At 52.3% G+C, this 18681-nt stretch overlaps 3 protein-coding genes across 4 annotated transcripts; 1 reads left to right on the top strand and 2 right to left on the bottom strand.

Annotated features, from left to right (window-relative positions):
* The first annotated feature begins 2907 nt into the window (after positions 1–2907).
* On the top strand, positions 2908–10753 carry FUNDC2 (FUN14 domain containing 2). Its single transcript, XM_074551683.1, has 5 exons — positions 2908–3062; positions 3517–3667; positions 4938–5013; positions 6058–6192; positions 6611–10753. Exons 1-5 carry the CDS (start codon positions 3044–3046, stop codon positions 6686–6688), a joined length of 459 nt encoding a protein of 152 aa, XP_074407784.1. The 5' UTR covers positions 2908–3043; the 3' UTR covers positions 6689–10753.
* A 501-nt stretch (positions 10754–11254) lies between these two features.
* Positions 11255–18179, bottom strand: CMC4 (C-X9-C motif containing 4). Its single transcript, XM_014265321.3, has 3 exons — positions 18131–18179; positions 13212–13278; positions 11255–11563 (listed from the first exon to the last, which is right to left on the bottom strand). The coding sequence occupies exons 2-3, from the start codon at positions 13267–13269 to the stop codon at positions 11394–11396; spliced, it is 228 nt and encodes a 75-aa protein (XP_014120796.2). The 5' UTR covers positions 13270–13278; positions 18131–18179; the 3' UTR covers positions 11255–11393.
* Positions 11490–18590, bottom strand: MTCP1 (mature T cell proliferation 1). 2 transcript variants are annotated; one of them, XR_012582734.1, is made up of 7 exons: positions 18506–18590; positions 18131–18185; positions 14925–15987; positions 14659–14829; positions 14454–14505; positions 13212–13278; positions 11490–11563 (listed from the first exon to the last, which is right to left on the bottom strand). XR_012582734.1 is itself a non-coding variant. In XM_074551688.1 (6 exons), exons 3-5 carry the CDS (start codon positions 15030–15032, stop codon positions 14458–14460), a joined length of 327 nt encoding a protein of 108 aa, XP_074407789.1. In that variant the 5' UTR covers positions 15033–15987; positions 18131–18185; positions 18506–18590; the 3' UTR covers positions 14235–14372; positions 14454–14457. The 2 variants fall into 2 exon arrangements, 1 of the variants encoding a protein (XP_074407789.1); XM_074551688.1 differs by lacking the exons at positions 11490–11563; positions 13212–13278 and adding an exon at positions 14235–14372.
* Between the last annotated feature and the right edge of the window lie 91 nt (positions 18591–18681).

Consider the following 18681-nt stretch of genomic DNA (forward strand, 5'->3'; position numbering starts at 1 on the left):
TGGGCCAGGCAGCAGCTATGCCTTTGAGAAAGCTGCAGAGAGGAGTTGGCATTCCAGTCCTGCCTGGAGCCCATCTGCCCATCCCCAGGGCACTGTCCTCCTGTGCAAAGGTGATGGAAAAGCCACGATTCCAGGTGATGGAATCTCCTGCCAGAACATATTTTGCCAGAGACAAGGACCCACACGCACGCAGAAAGGGCTGTTTGTTTCCCTGAAATGTGCAGTTCTCAGAACAATGACATAAAAGTTCTCAGAACTGGAGCAGATAAAAGTTAGTCAGAATCATTTGAACCATGTCTAATCTTTTGTGTGTGTGTGTGAGAGAGAGAACAAGTGATTCGTGACAGCTTCTCAGGAACACTGAGCAGCTCAGAAGCAGCAGCCAGGCGCAGGGCACTCACCCTTCCTGGCAGCAGGAGAACAGCTCTGCCACATGGCACAGATCTGCCCGGAGGACCAGGCAGAGCCCCTCATAGCAGCACTTCCATATTACTGCACCCAGCAGAGATGGAGCAAAGAGGGGCTGCAGCCCAGTGCAGTTCTTGATGGGGAAACTCACGGGCACAGGGACACCCAGGGAACAGCGGTGCAGCAGGGCTGATGCCTTCAGCACCCCTGAGTATCCAGAAAATCCATCCCTGATGGGCCTACCCTAGCATCAGAGTGGAAATACTGCCATGGAGGAGGTCCCAAACTAAACCTGCTTTCCTCTGCTGGGTTTCCCTGCAGTAAGTGGGTCAGTGGAGCATTTCTGCTTTCTCTCTTGTTCCTCACATCAGAGGCGTCTCTCAATGAGTCAGGCAGCAGAAACACTCTTTGGGAGCTCCCATGGGCCGGTGGGCTCAGCCTGGCCATGGAGGCTGTAGGGTTGTGGTGGTGCCAGGAGGGAGAGGAATCATTTGAGATGGGGAATGGTGTTTCATACCTGTGCCTCCAAAGCTGAACAGCAGGAAGGCACCTGGCAGGGAGCCGCAGCGTCTGTGGGCTGCTGAGGGGCTGGGTTCTGTCCTTTACCCACCACACCAGGCTGTGCCTGACCGCACCACACAGGAGCCCCCAGCCCTGAAGTACCTTCACCTTGGCATCCTGCTGGAGGGAGCTGAGCACCTGCACCAGATGAAGATGCACATGTCCTAGGAAAGATGAGGCCATGCTGCAGCGGCTCAGGCCATCAGATGCTCCTGGCATCAGCTGCAGCAGAGCCCACAGCTGGAGGTATCAAAGGAGACCTGCCTGGCCCCAGGGCATGAGGGCATCCCTGTGCTCAGGGCAGGGGAGGCAAAAGCAGGGACACATGCTGGACAGGGATGGAAACCTGTCATGTACCAGACATGCAGGAGACCCCAGCACCACCTGACACTGGTGTTCAGATTGGATTTCTAGAGGCCAGCTTGCCTCCAGCCATCCCTTCCCCAGCCACATCTTTTTCCTCCTGTTCCCAGGGAAGTGCTGTCGTGTCACTTTGGTCTGAATGCACACACTGCTCCAGCCAGTTCCCCCTCCTCGGGGCAGTGCAGGAAACACGTGGGACCTTCCTGGAAACACGTGGGACATTCCTGCAGTTCCCAAATCCTCCGACCTACGTGCAAGTGGCAACGAGGTGCTGGGCTGTTTACTAACAGGATGTCCTCAGCAGGGCACATGAGCGCTGCTGTTAGTTCCTAGAAGTGTTCAGTTCCTAGAAGAGTGTTTGTTTGTTCCCCTACCCGTCCCACGCCGCCTGCACTCCTGCTCCCACTCACACACTGCTTTCCATTTACCCCAAATGAGGGTCAAGTCCCCTCTGTCACAATGTCTCCATGGTTTGTTTTTTTTTTTGCTTCTTGTGTTTTGGGATTTCCATCTTTGCTACACCCTGGGCAGCTTCCCCAGCTGGGAGGTAGATGGCCTTTGTTCTACAGGAGTTCAACTGATTAATGGCTCAGAAATCAGGGGAAACACTAAGATGTGTTCCTGCCAGGCAGCATGTCCAAGCTGCCCAAACCATCTCCGGGGCAGAGGCCCAGCAGGCCGGGGTGTGCTGGCTGGGTGTGCTGCAGCAGGAGCCCCGTGCTGCTCCAGCACACCGGAGCTCGTGTGCCCGGTGCGCAGTGCCCACAGTGCCGGGGGGCCTGGGGTCCTTCCAGCGCATGGCAAAACGCGCTGTGACACCCCCAGCCAAGCAAGAGCTCCCATCTCAGAGGGAGCAAACCACCGTGGGCTTTAGGAACCCTTTGTGCCGCCCCGGCTGCCGCTGGAGCAGCGCTGCCACCGCACAGCCGAGCCGCTCGGGCGGGAGCGCCAGCGACCACGGGGACACCGGGGCCGAGGGGGGCCCAGAGGAGCCGCTCCGGGGCCGGGATGCTGCTGCAGCCCCGGGCACCTTGCAGGGGGAGCACCGAGAGCACAGCTAGGGGCACGGCGGGGCACAGCCGTGGGCACAACTGAGAGCATCCCCGGGACATAGCCGAGGAGCCGCTCCGGGGCGGTGATGCTGCTGCTGCAGCACCGGGCGCTTTGCAGAGGTGGCCACCGAGGGCACCGCCGAGGGCACAACCGGGGCACAGCTGAGGGCATCACTGGGACACAGCCGGGGCACGGCCGAGGGCATCACTGGGACACAGCCGGGGCACGGCCGAGGGCACAGCCGAGAGCACCATCGGGGCACCGCCGGGGCACAGCCGAGGAGCCGCTCCGGGGCCGCGATGCTGCTGCAGCACCGGGCACCTTGCAGGGAGGAGCACCGAGAGCACTGCCGGGGCACGGCCGAGGGCACACCGGGGCATCACCGGGACACAGCCGGGGCACCACCAGGGACACAGCCGGGGCACAGCCGAGGGCACGGGCACGGCCCCGCTGCCCCCATGCGCGCTCCCGTTCCCCCCCTTGCTCCCCTTTCCCCTCGGGCCCCTCTTTCTCCCTTCCCGCCCCTCTCTCCCGACCTGCCCGTGCCCGCCCCTGTCCCGGTCCCGCTCCCTCTCCCCCGTTCCCTCTCGCCCGGCCCCGCTGCCGCCCGCTCCCGGTGACGCGCGCCGTGCCCGCGCCTGCGCAGCGCAGCGGCGTCATGGCGGTGCCGGGCGGAGGTGGGCCGGGCCGGGCCGGGCTGGGCTGGCCGGGGATGGCTCGGGGCTCGGGGCGCGGGTCCCCCCACCCCTCTCCCCCTGCAGCGGGTCCCGGCTCCCCCAGCTCGGCCTCCCCGCTGCAGGGCGCGGTGTCGCTCCCTTTGCCCCGCGCGGCGGCGGCGGCTGCCGGGGCCTGGCCCCGCTTGAGGGACGGAGGGGGCGGCTCCGGGCATGGGCCCCCAGCCCCGGCCGCTCTGCGAGGGGCGGCCCCGAGGGAGTGAGCGGTGCCGGGCGCGGGGTCCAGGAGGCCCTGGGAGGGGGCTGAGGGACGTGGGGGTTCCCGGAGGCCCGGGGAGTGCCATTCTCCTGAGCTGCGTGTCGGGGCAGGGCTGCTGTGCCTCTGGGCACGCACCGGGCAGCGGCGGGGGGCTGTGGTGCCGCGGTCCCGGCACTGAGCCTCTGCAGGTGCCTGCAGGTGCCAAGGACGACACATTCAACGTGCTGGACCTGGCGGAGTACACCAAGAACCGGCCATGGTGGCGCAAGATGTTCGCCCCCAGCTCGGGGTCGAGCGCTGAGAAGTACAATGTGGCCACGCAGCTGGTGATCGGAGGGGTCACGGGATGGTAAGCGGGGCCCGGGCTGCCCTTGCTGCGCTGGCTGCGTCCCCGGGTCACTGACAGGTGCTGGGAGATCGAGTGGCAGGCATTCAGCAGGCGGGTGCTCAGCCTGCTGTCCCCTGCCATGGTCTGCTCAGCTCTGGGACGTCCTAAATGCTGTCTGTAACTGAAAGAACTGAGATCGTCTCGAAGGGAAGAAAATTGCACCAGTCTGGAATTATTTTTAACTTCTGGTAAAAAGTGGTGCTGTTGAATTAGGACAGGCAGATATGAACGCCTTGAAACAAGGATGCCTTCTCCACTGGAGGTGGATGTGCTTTAGGCATCTGCGTTAAAAACTTCCTGGGCTCTCAGTTCCCAGGGTTTCCTGTCACTTGTAGCTGGGACTGAGCATGGCTCTGTTTGTAACTTCATTCCTACAGCATCGTTTGAGTTGAAAATTTTGTGTAACTGCTTTGCCTCTTGCCATGTTCACCTGGCAACAGGGTAATTATTTAACAGTGTGTGACAGAGCTTTGTCTTGTCACAGAGGTGTGGCCTGGCCGCCTCTCTCCTGTATCTTCACTGAGTGTATTCAGAATTGGGCAAAGGCAGGCTGCTGTGTTGTTTGCAATGCTCATAAGGAAACTGTGTTCCAAGGGAAGTGTGGTTTGGGTGGCACAGCACACCAGCCTGTGGCTGCATGACTGAGCACTGGGGTGGTGCTGGCTGCAGGAATGTTTTTCCTGCTGAAAGCAGGTACCCATTTTGGAGATCAGCCTTAGATCACTGCTGTGTGCTTGTTCCATCCTTTTTCTCTCCTGAGAAATGAAAAGGTAAAGTAAGTAGTTGTTTGTTGCTTACTTTACAAATAAGTAAGAAAGGGGGTTGTGATTTGCTCCCCATGCTCTGTCATGGAGCAGCACATGTGCTCCCTAATTTCCTCTCAGAGATTATACCAGTTAAAATAAAAACAACAAAACACAAAATCACTTGTTGATTTTGGTGAAATCACAGGTTTCTGGTTACTCTTTTGGGAGAAAGATGAGGTTGAAGACATAAGAACCAAACAGAAAAAGGCTGGAATGTGACAGCACAAAGTGAAAAGCTATAAAGCATCAATTTTGTCTGGGTGCAAATCCTTCTCTCTGGTTGCACATGGGTTTCTTCTGCAGTTGGTCAGGCTGTCTCCAGTCCTGGGTAGCTGCTGCCAAAGGCAGCCTGGCCTGTGAGAAGCACAATGAGTAGTGTGTGTGAGGTGTTTCATTCTCCTGACCAAATGCTGCTTGATTTGTAGGTGTACTGGATTCCTCTTCCAGAAGGTTGGAAAGCTGGCAGCGACAGCAGTGGGAGGAGGCTTTTTCCTACTCCAGGTGGGTATGAAGAGCAGCCCAGGCTTTCTGAGAGCTGTCAGGTCTCTCTAGGAACCACTGCCTGTTGGGGCATGTGGGGTCAGACCCCTCTCTGCCAGGGGCTTTGTGTGGCTGTGAATGGCAGAGGTGTGTGTTCTCCAGGGCACATGGATGCAACAGCAAAGCAGGGTCAGAGTGCATACACCAGTGCAGCACTGCCAGGGCACATCCACTGGGAATCTGCTGCCAAAGGCCAGGCAAAGGCACAGGAGAGCCTGAGTGGAGCAGGAGACAGCTTCAGCTGCCTGGCTGTGGACACAGTGTCCCTGGAGGAACAGCCCTGCATGTCAGGAAGGATTTACCCATAACTGTGCCATGCTTCCTGCCAACCTGGGGCAGCACAGATGGGGTTCGCTGTAAAGCACTGGGGAGGAGGAGAGAAAGGAGATCTCTGTCTGTCCTCTACCACTTCTGCTGGTTTCCCAGAGCCCTGGCACTGAGGGAAGCTGCTGGGATGTGTTCATGCACCTGGTGTATCCTGGAGCAGGTAGAGCAGCTCTGTTCAGCTCTCACCTGTTTGCTCCTCAGGTCTTGTGTGTGACTCATTCTCCCTCACTCTCCTGGTTCTGCTTGTTCTGCTCAAAGTCAAGAGCTTGCTCTGGGCAGAGGGAGTTCCACAGCTGAATCACCCTGAGCAGATAAAATGGTTTGAGAGGAATGGGCTATTAATAGCTGTGTCCACCCACAGCAGCAGGAGAGCTGCAGGGAGTCCCAACAATATCCATGGCAGTTGTGAGGGGGAGGTGATACCAGCTTTACATTGAGGAACAGAGGCTGAGGCAGGCTGGGCTGCAGTGTGTGCCCAGCAGTTGGGGTTCCTGTGGGAGACAAATGTTGCAGAACACTTGCACAGCTCCAGGGGTGTGTTCTGTCCAGATTTTAAGGCAGTGTGCTCCTCAGTGAGGGGGAGGTGGCTGTGGCCAGGGAAGGTGGGTGAGCAAGGGGTCTGTTCAGCTGTGGTCATGCAGGACTTCAGGAACTTTTTTCTAATCCCCAAAACTCTAGATTGCAAACCACACAGGATACATCAAGGTGGACTGGAACCTAATACAGCGGGACATGAACAAAGCCAAGCAGCAGCTGAAATTTCACACCAGTGGTGACAAAATGCCTCCAGAAGTGAAAAGCAGAGTGGATGAGGTGAGAGCTCTCCCAGGCCATGTGCTGGAGGGACAGCAGAAAACAGGATTGCCTCTTGAACTGTTACAGATGTTCAGTTGTGCCAATACAAGGAGGGAATTCTTGCATGACAGCAAAATGGGAGAGATGGCAAAAGTTGTTCATGTTGCCTGCCTAGAGTTTAGGAAGACATCATTTCCCACAGCATTCTCCTGGATCAGCTGGCTGCTTGTGGCTGGGCAGGGTGAAGGTCTGGCTGTGTGCTGGTGCAGTTAGGGAGGAGAGCTCATTAGGTAGGAAGTTTTTCCAAATCTGAGCAGTGGCATCTCTGTGAGCATCAGTTACCTCAAGAACAGCCTGAGGGATTTCTTCTTAGCAGGAGGGTCAGTGAGTGGCCTGATGTTGTTGAACACTGTTGTCTCTTCTCACCCCTGCTTAGGTGGTCATATTTCTGAAGAAGAATGCTATCCTGACTGGAGGGTTTGCTGGAGGATTCTTGTTTGGAATGGCATCCTAGAAGCTGCACTCTCCTCTTGTGCCCAACCTCCCCTCCCCTACTGCTGTTATCTCTCACTTAGAAGTCAAAGGATGTTGCCAACAGACTCAGTCCCATCTGCTCACAGGTTCCAGCCTTTATTTCTTACAATGCTGATTCTGATTTCCACCTTTTTCATCTGTCTGGGCTGTTAGTGTGCTGGGCTTGGTCTGGAAGCTCACAACTCCCAGTGTATCATGATTTCCCTCCAAATACGCCCAGACTCAAATTTTTTAACGAGTTTCAACTTCATAAAAATGTAGTGGCAGAGAAACCTCTTAAATGTGCTTCTTGCAGGTGCTCAGGACTGTTATGTGTACCTTTGTCTGCCAGTATATTGTGTCAGCTCTTCACTACAATTTAGCTTTCAGTATTCCTGCCCTGGTACCTGGAACACCTCTGCTTCCCTCTGCACAGAGGTGATCTGTGCAATCCAAGATGTGGTTGACAATCCTGGGGTGGATGCAGAGGTGTCAGAGCTGCCTGAGCTGTATCCAGGACAGGGGAATATGGATTTTCCTGCCCTCCCCCTGCTGTTTCACTGCACATAGGTGGCCATTTGGCTTTGTCTCTGCTGGTGTCCTTCCCCATACTGCAGCACTGGCACTGCTGATGGAAACTGAGCACTGAGGCTGACTCTCCAAGCCCTTTTCTCATCATGTGTTCTGAAAGTCACCAGGTTCTGTTCTGCAGAACCACCTGACTGCTCAGCCCTTGAGGCTCTCTCCTGCTTCCAGCAGGCCCAGCCTGGCTGTGTCACATGGGGGCATTTCAGCTGTGCCACTTACTGTAAATCACCCCGGGCCTCTGACTGGGCTTGCCATGTGTGCCACAGCCTTCTCTGGTCACTTTGGCATTGGTGATGCTCCTTGAGCTGTAATCATGTGGGACAGGATTGTAGACAGGAAATGCATCCCTGCTCAGGGTACACTGGACTGGTCCTGATCCCTGTTGCCAGCTGTACTGGAGAAAGGAGGATGGTGTGAAATCTGGAGTGCAGTCCTTTACTTGCCTCTGAAGAGCACAAATTCCTTCTCCCTGGTCTCTGCAAGCAACTGAAATGACAAAACTTCAGTAAAAACCAGACCATGCTCTTGTGAGAGCAGTTCATTTCATATCTCTGCCTCAGTTATGTTCCTTCCTTCTTTGTGTTTGCCATTTCCACAAGAAAAGCTGTTTGCTTAACTCCATCAGCTGCAGCCCTTCTCTTGCAGGAGATGAGGCTCCCCAGGTGCAGAGCTCAGTCTGACTCAGTGCAGTACAAACAAACATCCCCCAGGGTATTCTGCAAGCACAGAGACTTGTCTGACAACGTGGTGATGTCCTCCAGCAGGTATAGGTAGGAGTTCTTGCCCAGAATGTGGGATTTTATGTGAAAGTCAGCTCATCTTTCCATGGGAAACATGGTAGGGAGCAATGGCAATCATGGGTGGGTGGTTTGCAGCACCTGGCTCAGCAGCTGCATCCCATTTCCAGTGTGTGCAAAGGCTTTGTGATCTGCTGCTCTCAGTGTGGCTGGAGAGGGGATCCTGCCCCGAGAGCTGCTGGCAGAGCTGAAGTGCTGGGTTCTCCCACCTGAGGGGTTGGAATGAGCACTTGCAGTTGGTAATTTTGTTTCAGCTCTGCTGATTGAAGTGTTCCTATTGGACCACATCGATTTAGCTGAGGTTTTCCTCACCTTCAGGATCTGAAAAGAGGCTGCAGATAATCAGGAGATAGAAGTTACTGTCTTTGCTCCTGTCCTGCCATACATGGCCAAGGAGAATGAAGGAGTAGCTGGGCTCACATCCTTGAACAATGGCCTTCCTAAAGGCCATCCTGGACTGCAGGAGTGATGGGATGCAGCAAACAGGTCTTCAATAAATTGGTGTTTAGCAGTGGGGTTACAGACAGTGGTGGGGTTTTTGGGATTTGGTTTGTTTTCCTGTAGGATCTGCAGATGTGAACGTGCCTAAATAGATACATTGGTCTTGCAGGGGATCTCTTGTTCCTGTAGGACAACAGCATTGCTGCCCTTTGGCTGGGTGGGCTGCAGAACACAATTTCTGAGATGCACTGATCTCCACAAAGCTGTCTCCAATGAAAAAGCTCAAAGCAAATCATTAACAGACCTTAGGGGTGTTTTTCTGGCTCAATAAGTCACTACTTCTACTCAGCCCTAGGTGGGGTGAGTTCTGCTCAAGTCCCAGTTTGCTACAGAGAGAAATGGCCCCGAGAGGGAGCTAAAATGCTGCTGAAAGGGGAAACAATCAACAGATTGATGCTGGGTTTGATGTGAATGTAGACAAGGAATGGACAAACACATCAGGATGTGGCAAATCTTTCTGCTGTGCTGGTGTTGGCCTCGTGGCTGGCACTGTTTGATGCTGTGGGGCAGCACTGGAAGCTTTGATGCTGGATCAGTCTCTGTGGGGATGCATTTTCATTGCTGCAGGTGCCAAGATGAGGTGTCCCTTCCCCTCCCCACTCCTGCTCCTTTTAGTGTTGTTTCAACAACTTCTGACATCTGTTACACTCTGAGATTTCAAACACATCAGGCTTTTAAAGTGGTTTTATATATTGTATGTAAATGCTTGTTGAAGTGATATTTTATTAAACAGTTTTGCTCTAAATGCTTCTCTGTGTGAGGTCTGTTGGGTTCCTGGGAACCAGCACATTCCTGCCTCACTGACTGAGGGGAGCACCCACAGCAGCAGGAGGGTGGCAGGTAGCACTTGGGGACATGGCTTAGTGCTCAACTTGGCAGTGCTGGGGGAATGGTTGGGCTCCATCTTAAAGGTCTTTTCCAACATAAATGAGTTTATGGGGGTTCCAGCCTCCCCTCATCCACGCAGGTAACCTGGGCTACCTTAATAAATCCCTCTCCATGATCATCCTGGCACCAATCACACATATTCCCAAGAGTATGGGATGCTGCTAGGGCAGGAGGTGAGTCTGTATGAGTCTGTAGCCAGCCTAGGTTGCCTCTGCTGAGCAAATTTGTTCCACCCAACTGCAAATGGGCATGGAGACAAGGCTATTTCTTTTTTGTAGGTGCAGCAGAAGCCTAAATATATATATATATTATCTATCTAGATTTTTCTAAATGTATCTAAATATATATATTTTATCTATTTATCTGTTATTGACTTTCTTTCCACTGTTCCTGCTCAGATAGGGCAAAGGAGAAAAATCAGCTACTTGTCAGTGTTTGAGGTGGTTCACAACATTATCATCACTTTTCCCTGCTTTTCAGGGACACTAAACCCTGTTTTGTCTTAAAGGTTTTTTCTGGATTGGGACAGCAGTGGGAGGGGAAGACAAGCCCTAAATTATTCTGATCTTCAGCCCCAGTTACAAAAATATCAAGCAGCTTCTATTGAAACATGATCTCACATGGCTCTGGGCTGTGAATGGCAGCCAAGCCGCCCGGCCTGCAGCTCAACAAACAAGCAGAGACCACAATTTGTTCCAGTCGTTTATTTTGTACCATGGTATTTCAGAGCAGTGAATACAGATGGTTTGCTCTTCTAGGCTTCAGTACACACAACTATTGTGCCTAGACCTCAGTGGTTTATAGAAGCTCTATTTCATAAGTAAGTTGTACTTGATCACAGCACAAAAGTCCTTTACGGCTAGATCTAATACAGAGTTAGGGCTAGTGGGTTGGGAGCCTGATATTTGGGTGCCTGGACTCCTGCTACAGGGGACAGCAGACAGGCAGCTCTGAAGGGTGGTGCAGGAACCTGTCTATGAGCTCTTCCTACAGGTCACAGGAAATTCTGCTGCATGGCCGAGAGCTTCTGGAAAGCCATCTCTCCTGGGGCCCAGACACAGCCGGCTTGGGAGTGAGTCTGGAATGTTGTGTGGAAAATAACTGCCTACAACTGCTTGTTCAGTAAGCAGCACCTAAGTCAGTTCTTGGATCTAGCCCAGGGCTCTGTGACAGGCCTTTGGGTATCAGCAGTTTTAATTAGACTTGGATTCAAAGCATATTGCTTAAAGGTGTTCAATTAGACATAAATTTATAAATTTTGTATCAACAGTCAAATCTTTCAAATGCATATTGCTTTTTTAAAAAAATATCCTATCCCTGTAGCAATCCCTGAAATTATATTCCTGTAACATCTTTATCATGCAAATAGCAGCGTGTAGGCAATTCAAATATAAAATAAACAACTCTGTCCAGTGGAAAAGTGAGGCACTTAGGCAAAGTGACTTGCAGTCACTCATGATCTATACAAGACTTAGGAACAATCATCAGACCTGATGCCCATTCTTGAGCTTGAACCACTGGACAGGCAAATGTTGTCTGGAACTACTGCACGGTGGCAGCAATACCTTTGCTGTATCAAGATGGGTTTGTTTCGTGTTTAAACTCACTCTCCTGAGCTCATTTCCTGTACCTCTCGCTCCAGAAGCCAGAATAACTCGGTTCCAATTCTCCATTTTTAGAGCAAGGATGGATTAGAGTAAGGTAAGCATCCTACAAACATCAAGTTGACATTTCACAGGTGTGATGCAGAGGCAACATAGATTATGTTTTCGTACAGAAAATAAAGTTTGTTAACCAGGCCATATGTTGGTACTGTGTAATGCTTTTTGGTGTGCTGAACGGTGTGTTCCAGGAGCAATCTGGCTTTTCTGAAAGTCTAAAGAAGGCTTGAAAAAACACACACGAGCTCTTCAAGTGAGTCCATGCTTTGTGTTACTGAGGTGGTGGGGAAATTCTTTTTGAAGTCAACTTAGCCTTTTCTCTCTCCATTTCTTCTCTCTCAAACCCTGAACAGCAGACGGACCTGCCCTTGGTGAACCGAGCGCAGCATTTCCGCATCTCCTGGAGCGCAGCTTCACACTTGGACTCCACGTAGTTGTTGGCTGGAAAAGGAGGAGACACCAGGTCTGCAGAGAGGAGCAGGCTTTGTTCCCTGAGGGAGCACACCCTGCCCAGCTCTGCAGCTGCTTACAAGCATTCCATCATTTTCTTGCTCACAGCTGTCTAAGGCTGTGGCTCTCTGTGACTCAGAGAGGAGTCCTGCAGGAAGAGACTCAGGCTGGTTTGAGTTAAGAACCACCTGCCCAGAAACATGCACAGCCCCTTGCTCTGCCCTGGATGAGCTCTGCAAGCACTACACAGCTGCACTCTGACTTTTAAAAGATTAAAAGAAGCAACAGCAGCATAATGTGAGACACAGAGCACCTGTGGAGAGCCCAGAAAGCAGCAGTGAACACCTTCTGGTTAATGAGCAAACCACACTGCTGTGATCACTGGGCTATGAATTCCCTGACTGGGTTGGTGAGTGAGCTGTAATACAAACACAGAGATCACCCCTGAGAAAAGGGTTGTGGTGATTTCTGCAAGCTGGCAGCCCAGGAGGCACAGCAGGCCATTGGAGAGGAGAGCTGATCTCTCCCTGCCATAACCTGCAGTTGATGAGTGCCCCGAGGCTCTCCTAACTGTCCCTCTGCCTTTGCAGCTTTGTTTCTAAAACTGTACCTATGTACAGGCACATCATCAACTGTCAAGGGCTGAAAGTCACACACAGATAGCAAAACACAAAAGAGATGTACAGCAGGCATTCAGTCTCACAGAGGAGCAGCAAGATCTTTGGAACAATGACTTTTGAGAAGGCAGCATCTCCCAAAGGTGCAGCTCCCACCCTCCACCTCACACATTGGGTACAGTGACTGTGCATTCCTCAGTTAAGGCTCTGTACTTTAATTTTTACAGAGGAAAATTGCTTTGCTCTCTGTCAACAGCTGCTTCATCTGTGCCCATCAGACAGCTCCACAGCACAAAACATGAACAGCAGCAGTGACAGGGACTGGACATGTAGCAAAGAGCTTCTCTGCTAACACTTAACCATTCAGATCAACGCTGTACACAAACCTACACAGGAAAAACACTTGGAATAACTTCCACAAATGTTATAAAAAGAACATTGCCAGAGATGGGACCAAAACAGGGTCAACCATCAGCTTTTAAGTGCAGTAATATAGGGAGAGAAGGCAGTCCTTTGTGGGAGAATGCTCCAAACCAGGAGGACATTAAAGGTAGTCTCTAGACAATTGCTGGGGACAGGAAGACATTCTCACACCTCAAGGACAGATCACCTAACCCGTTCCTGACAGAGCTCTTGAAACACCCCTGGAGCAGCTCTGCAGTCTTCTCATACCATCCACCTACTCCCTCACTAACCACACTGTAAGAGAGCTTATTATAAATGTCTAGCTCTCCCTGCCCACAGCTGAGTCCCAAAAATACACCTGGGATCTCACTGCCAGCATGGAGAACTCTACAAGCACATTACTATTACTAATGATCTGCTTTATACTAATGAGGTCTCATTATTTACAATTAAGCACAAAGCAATTCTATTAACATCAGACATTATAATTCTGTTCATTTTGCAGCCAGGCAATGCTAATGTGCTTTGTTCCTTCTCAAGGTGAAAGACAAGGTTAATTTAGAAGAATTAAGTTCCACCAAAAATCAGGACACCAAAGACAAAATAACACTTGGTACCTTGCAAGCATTTCTGTATTTCACAGGCTTGTTTCTGGCAGGGATCCTTCCGGGACATGTTCAGGAACTAAAATGATAGAAAATGTTACTGCAGATCAGGGTTCTTCTCAGGGGGTGGGAAAGACAATGTCCTACAGCCACATCTTTCAGGAGCTCCCCATTTCCCCCACTGTCATCATTCAGAAAACATCTACAGCTGCTTCCAGGTGCCTGCCAACATACACAAGAACTCTGTCTGCCTAAAAAATGATGATGGAGACAATGAATAGAGGAAGTTTCATGTCACTAAGTTTAAAAGCCTTCTTCTTTTCTCTAGTTAAAATGTGTCCTTTTCCACATGGATTTACAAAGATTCCAGAAAATATTCAAATTAACATGGCTGACTAAATTTTAAGAGTTTTCTATCTCTAGACCTTATACTGAGACATGTACTTATGAGAAATCCACCTCTGTGAGCTTTACACAACCAAAGACTTGGTGGCAAGTCATGGAACCACAGCTGGAGAAGGCATTTAAAAAAAACAATCACCCAAACAACTCAGTTGTGTATATGCCATAAAGCCAACAAGAAGGGCTCTTTTCATTTTGTTTCAGGAGGAAGTCTCTTGGAAATCCTCTCCCTCTGTCCAAAAAACCCCTCAACCAGATTGGAGGACAGCTTCATTTTGTTCAAATCCACTAGAAAAGGATTTCAGACACCTGAGTTGATTTTTCTGCAGCTGAGACACCTGTAACTGTGTCAGTGTAAGATCAAAAGCCAAGCAAAAGCTGGTGGTACCAGCAGTTGGATGGGAGACCTCTGAGGAAAGCACCAGTGTCACAGTAAGTGGAGGTGAGACTGAACCCTCTGAGGCTCTGCTCAGAGCTGGGAGCTGCTGCCTGTCCAGTTTCTGACAAGCCACAGCCCCCAGCAGTTTGCAGTGTCACCAGGGCATTGCTTGCAGCATCCTGGCCGAATTCCATCTGGGGCAATCACATTCTGCCTACCTAGAACTCCCCCTGATGCTTCACTAGGTCACAATACTCCACTGTCCTAAACGCTTGTGTGGTGCTGCTGTGTGTTGTTTAACTGCTTCCACCTCAAAGGTGGCTGCATTTCAGTGGAGAGAGAACCTTTTATTGTACAAAACAGACAATGGCATCTTCCTAGAGCCACTGCTCCTGAAAGACAAAAATTCATACTGAAGAAAGACTGGGAGTAAACAGTGCACAGTACAAAGCAGGGGTAATGTCTGCACATACCAGATTAATCCCCAGGCACGAGTTTAAGCAGCAGTTCTTCAACACCATCAAGCTGTAAGTGACAAGGAAAAGTTCAATACGTCTACAGTTACTGCGGATGAGCTAATGGACTTCAACAAAGTAACAGTCCTTTGCCGTCCCTCAAGGATCTCAAATGACTTCACAAACAGGAATGACTATGTTCTATTGTCGCCACCATCCTTACCATGAGATGGTGCTCTATCTCCCAAACGCGAGAGTTACTATCCCTGTACTGCTCACCCTGGGACAGCTGCCACATGTGAGGCAGCCGGGATGGGGGGAGCTGGCTGGGTCGCAGCGCCTCACCCAGGGGAACCTGAACTCTTTGGATCCGAGCCCTCAGCATACCTTCCTCCTGGGGGAGAGTAACAAACAGAGCAGGCAGTTACTGGCAGAGGCACCTGAAACAGCAACGCTACAACCAGGGGGAAGCTCAAAGCGCACACTTGCCTCTTCCGCAGCCACGAGCCAGGTTTTGCGGTGCTCATCGCAGTAAACCCCCACGCGGCGCACCCAGAGGCGCACGGGAGGAGCGCCTGCCTCCCCTCCCTGCGCCATCCCTCGGGCGCTGCCGCAGCTCAGCCGGACGGCATCGGCCCGCGGGCTGCACTCGCGGCCTCCGGAGCTCCGAGCACATCCACGGGGAGAGCTCCCGCAGCCGGCAGCCAGGTGGTGTCTGACTCTCGGAGGAGATGCTACGTGCGGAAATGTCCCTAAAAGTCAGCTCGGGAGGCTGAGGTGGCGCCTAAGCCAGCGGAAACGTCAGGCCAAGTCGTACAGTGGGACACGCGGGCCGGGTGGCGTTGGTAAGGCATTCTGGGGCAAAAGGTGCTATTGGTACCAAGTTAAACCCTGGGAGTATTGGCTTTGCTCATTCCACTAACAGTCCTATTAACAGTCTTTGTGTAAAATGGGGGGAAAAAGAGGTGTCTAAATCCCAAAAGCAAAACTGGTGAGCAGCAGTGAGGTGAGCTCAGCAGGAACGGAGATCACTCTGGAGGCAGAGCACAGGGCTCGCTGTGCAGGACTCTCATCTTTGGAGCTCGCTGAGCTGTCGGGGCGCAGGGTCCTTTGTCTCATCTCTCGGGGTGGCAGCACTGTCCGTTCACACCCAAACTCCTCGGGAGCAGCGCTCAGGACTCTCACTCGGCTTTTAGCTGGTCACAGAGAGCCACCGACACGGGCAGAGGAGCTTGGGGCACTGAGGTGGTTCCTGCTACTGTAACTTTTGTGTAACAGCACGGTTATCTGTGTGCCAGTTAGATCAAGCTGAGCCATTTGCAAATGGAGGTCAGGGGAAATGATTCTCTTTGAACCCTAGAAGAGGTAATCAAAATGGTACAGACAGTCTTCATCCTTTATCTAGGTGTAAAGTAGAACAAAGTTAAGCTGTAACACATACAACATCCTCCTGCTATGAAGCAGATGCAATATTCTTTATCCCAGTGAAACACAGTGGTCTTCTGAAAACTTGTAAGGTTATAAGGCATATTTCAAACAGGAGCAAGAAAATCTGGGTACAAAATAAAGGAGGGAAGGTCAGGGAGAGAAAAAAAAAAACTTGTTATACATTGGGCTGCATATATAACAGAAAATACTCTTCCACGATGCCTTCCATATCTTACATCAGTGTTTCTCTATCTTTTTGAGCCAGAGGAGCACTCAGCCTTTTTGAGAACAAAACACCAACCACGGGTCAGCCTGAACAGCACCATCACAAAGAAAACTTTGAGTGCTCTTTCATTACTTCTGTTTTTCACCCATTCTGTTTGTTGCCTTGCTTGGTGTGTGGGGATGTGTATGTGCCCCACACAAAGCACCACTGTTCTGCCATCCTGTGATGAGGGACAGGCATTCCAAGGAATGCCCCACCAGCTGGATCACTGGCATTTAGAGGAATGTGACTGCAGCCTGACAAGCCTCACAAGGCCTTCAGGAATTAGGGTTAAAAGGACATTTCTGTAACTCTTTTCCTTTCTGCTTTACCCTAAGCCACATTACAAATTTAAACCCCTGTCTTGAACTCTGCCCAACAGTGAAATGCAGCAATTGCCACTGAACACAATCACCCCAGGTGGAATTCGGCCAGGATACTCTGCAGAAAACTGCAAAAAGTTCCATCATGATCAGAAATGCCCGAGAACTTGTTTTCATTCCGTTCAAAGCTGGAATTTTTACAAGTCATCATTCCCAGAACCAGAAGGCTCAAGACTGGCTCCAGTAATAGAAAAATGAGTCTCAGTAAATGAACTGTGTTTCCTACAGTAGGTAAGCTCTCCTGGAAGGTCTCCTCTCCAAACACTGCCCTGGTTCAGGCTGGCTGAACCACAGGGAGCAGGACCAAAGCACAACATGCACATTTGTGTCCATGGGCAGCAGAGATGGCAGCAGTGACAGAGCCAGGACAACAGAACCAGGTCTCATGCAGAGGACACTGTGCAGAATGGGCAGAGGTTTGTGTGTGCTGTCACCCTGTGCCCCAAGCTCCCCCAGAACTGCAAAGCTCAAAGGCTCAGTCTGGCCTGTGGAGGTGCCCAGGTGGTGCCACATGGAAAACCCTGAGGTCAGGCAAAACCGTCAGCTGGGTCTGGGGTGGGACAGGAGTGGGGTTTGGGGTGGGACAGGAATGGGGTTCAAGGTGGGATAGGTGTCTGCAGCACCCAAACACACCAAAGGAACTGGAGATTCCACAAGCACACACCCAGACAGTGCACCTGAAAACACACACAGTGTCTTATTGCTGCAGGTTTGATTAGAAAGCAAAAACAAAGCCTGAAGGAAGACATGGGTGGAAGGAGAAGAGAGCTTACTTATATTTTAAACACATTTTAAACCCAAGTTCTTACACTGCCTGCTTCATAACCTATCAAAAACCCCATCACAACCAAGAAAAACCCCAACAGCTTAAATGTGCAGGATTGCAGCATCATCCTTTGAGACTTTAACATTCCCATCAACCCTGCTGTAGAAGGCTGAGCTGTTCAAAGTGCTGCTTTGGGGAGATTCCAACCCCAGTCCTCACAGACAGGAATAACACTGGAGATGTTCTGTCCATCTTAGCATCAACCTCAGAAGTTTAATGCTGTTCTAGGACCTGGATGGATTTCTGAGCCATAATATATGGATAAATGTCAAAATGGCCAGGAGGAGGAATGCAGCTTGTAGTGACGACAATTTATTTGGTTTTAGGTTGGGTACATTAAAATATTTTATGGAAACAGTGACAGAAATTGCTCCAGATGCTGTCTGGACCACCCCAGAGCTGGAGGTCAGTGTGCTGAATAAACTGCACCCTTTATCACCTTTTGATCTAAAAAGCAGCAGGGAGTTCAGCTGCCATTTAGGCAGCAAGGAGAAGCAGTGCTGAGGCTCAGCAGTGCTGTGCTGCCACAGTTACACCCCAAAGCACGGCTGGCCAGCCTGGCCTTCCCCTGGGGCTTCAGAGCTGCCTGCACACCTCAGGGCTACGAGGGTGCTGAGCCTTCCTGACAAACCCAGCCCGGCTCTGGCAACAGCTCGGGGATCTGGTGACTTAAGGGCATGTGGAGACACTCTAAAGCTTCTTCTTGGGGGTTTGACTCTACTCTGCCTGGAGCAAGCCCCTCTGACTCCACGCTCCGCTCTGCCCGACCTACGGAGGGGTAACAGATGCTCACCGACCAGCCGGGCTGTCCAGCAGCGTGGGGAGGGCAGGCCGAGCTTTGGTGGGATCTAAAAAAACAGGAAGACAAAGAGATGGACATAATGCAGAGGGAGCCAAGCAGAGGGGCGAGGGAAGGGACGCAAGAGCCGGGCCGGGGAGCGGGAGCGGGGGCAGAGCGGCCAAGCCGGGCAGGGAGGGCCGGAGGAGAGGGGGGTGTGGCGCAGGCGTGGGGCCGGAGCGGCCATGGCGGGGCGGCCGGGCGGGAGGAGGGCGCAGCACATCGCCACAGCCACCGCGTTGCCCCGGGCCGGGACCGGGGCCGGGGCCGGGCGGCCCTGGCCGTGAGGCGGCGGCGGGCGGGGGCCGGGCCGGGCCCGCCATGACCTACCTGCACCCGCGCCGTGACCGCCGCGCCGCGTGCGCCGCGCTAAGCCGTCCCCCGCCCCCCGGACCCGCCGCCTCCCCGCGCCTGCCCGCAGGCCCCGGAGGCCGGGCCCGGGGCCGAGCCGAGTGGGGTTAAGCCGGATCGGGCCGGGCCGTCCCGTCCAGGCCCGGCCCTGCCAT

The sequence above is a fragment of the Zonotrichia albicollis genome, chromosome 14 (assembly GCF_047830755.1).
Source record: "Zonotrichia albicollis isolate bZonAlb1 chromosome 14, bZonAlb1.hap1, whole genome shotgun sequence".
Lineage (NCBI taxonomy): Eukaryota > Metazoa > Chordata > Aves > Passeriformes > Passerellidae > Zonotrichia > Zonotrichia albicollis.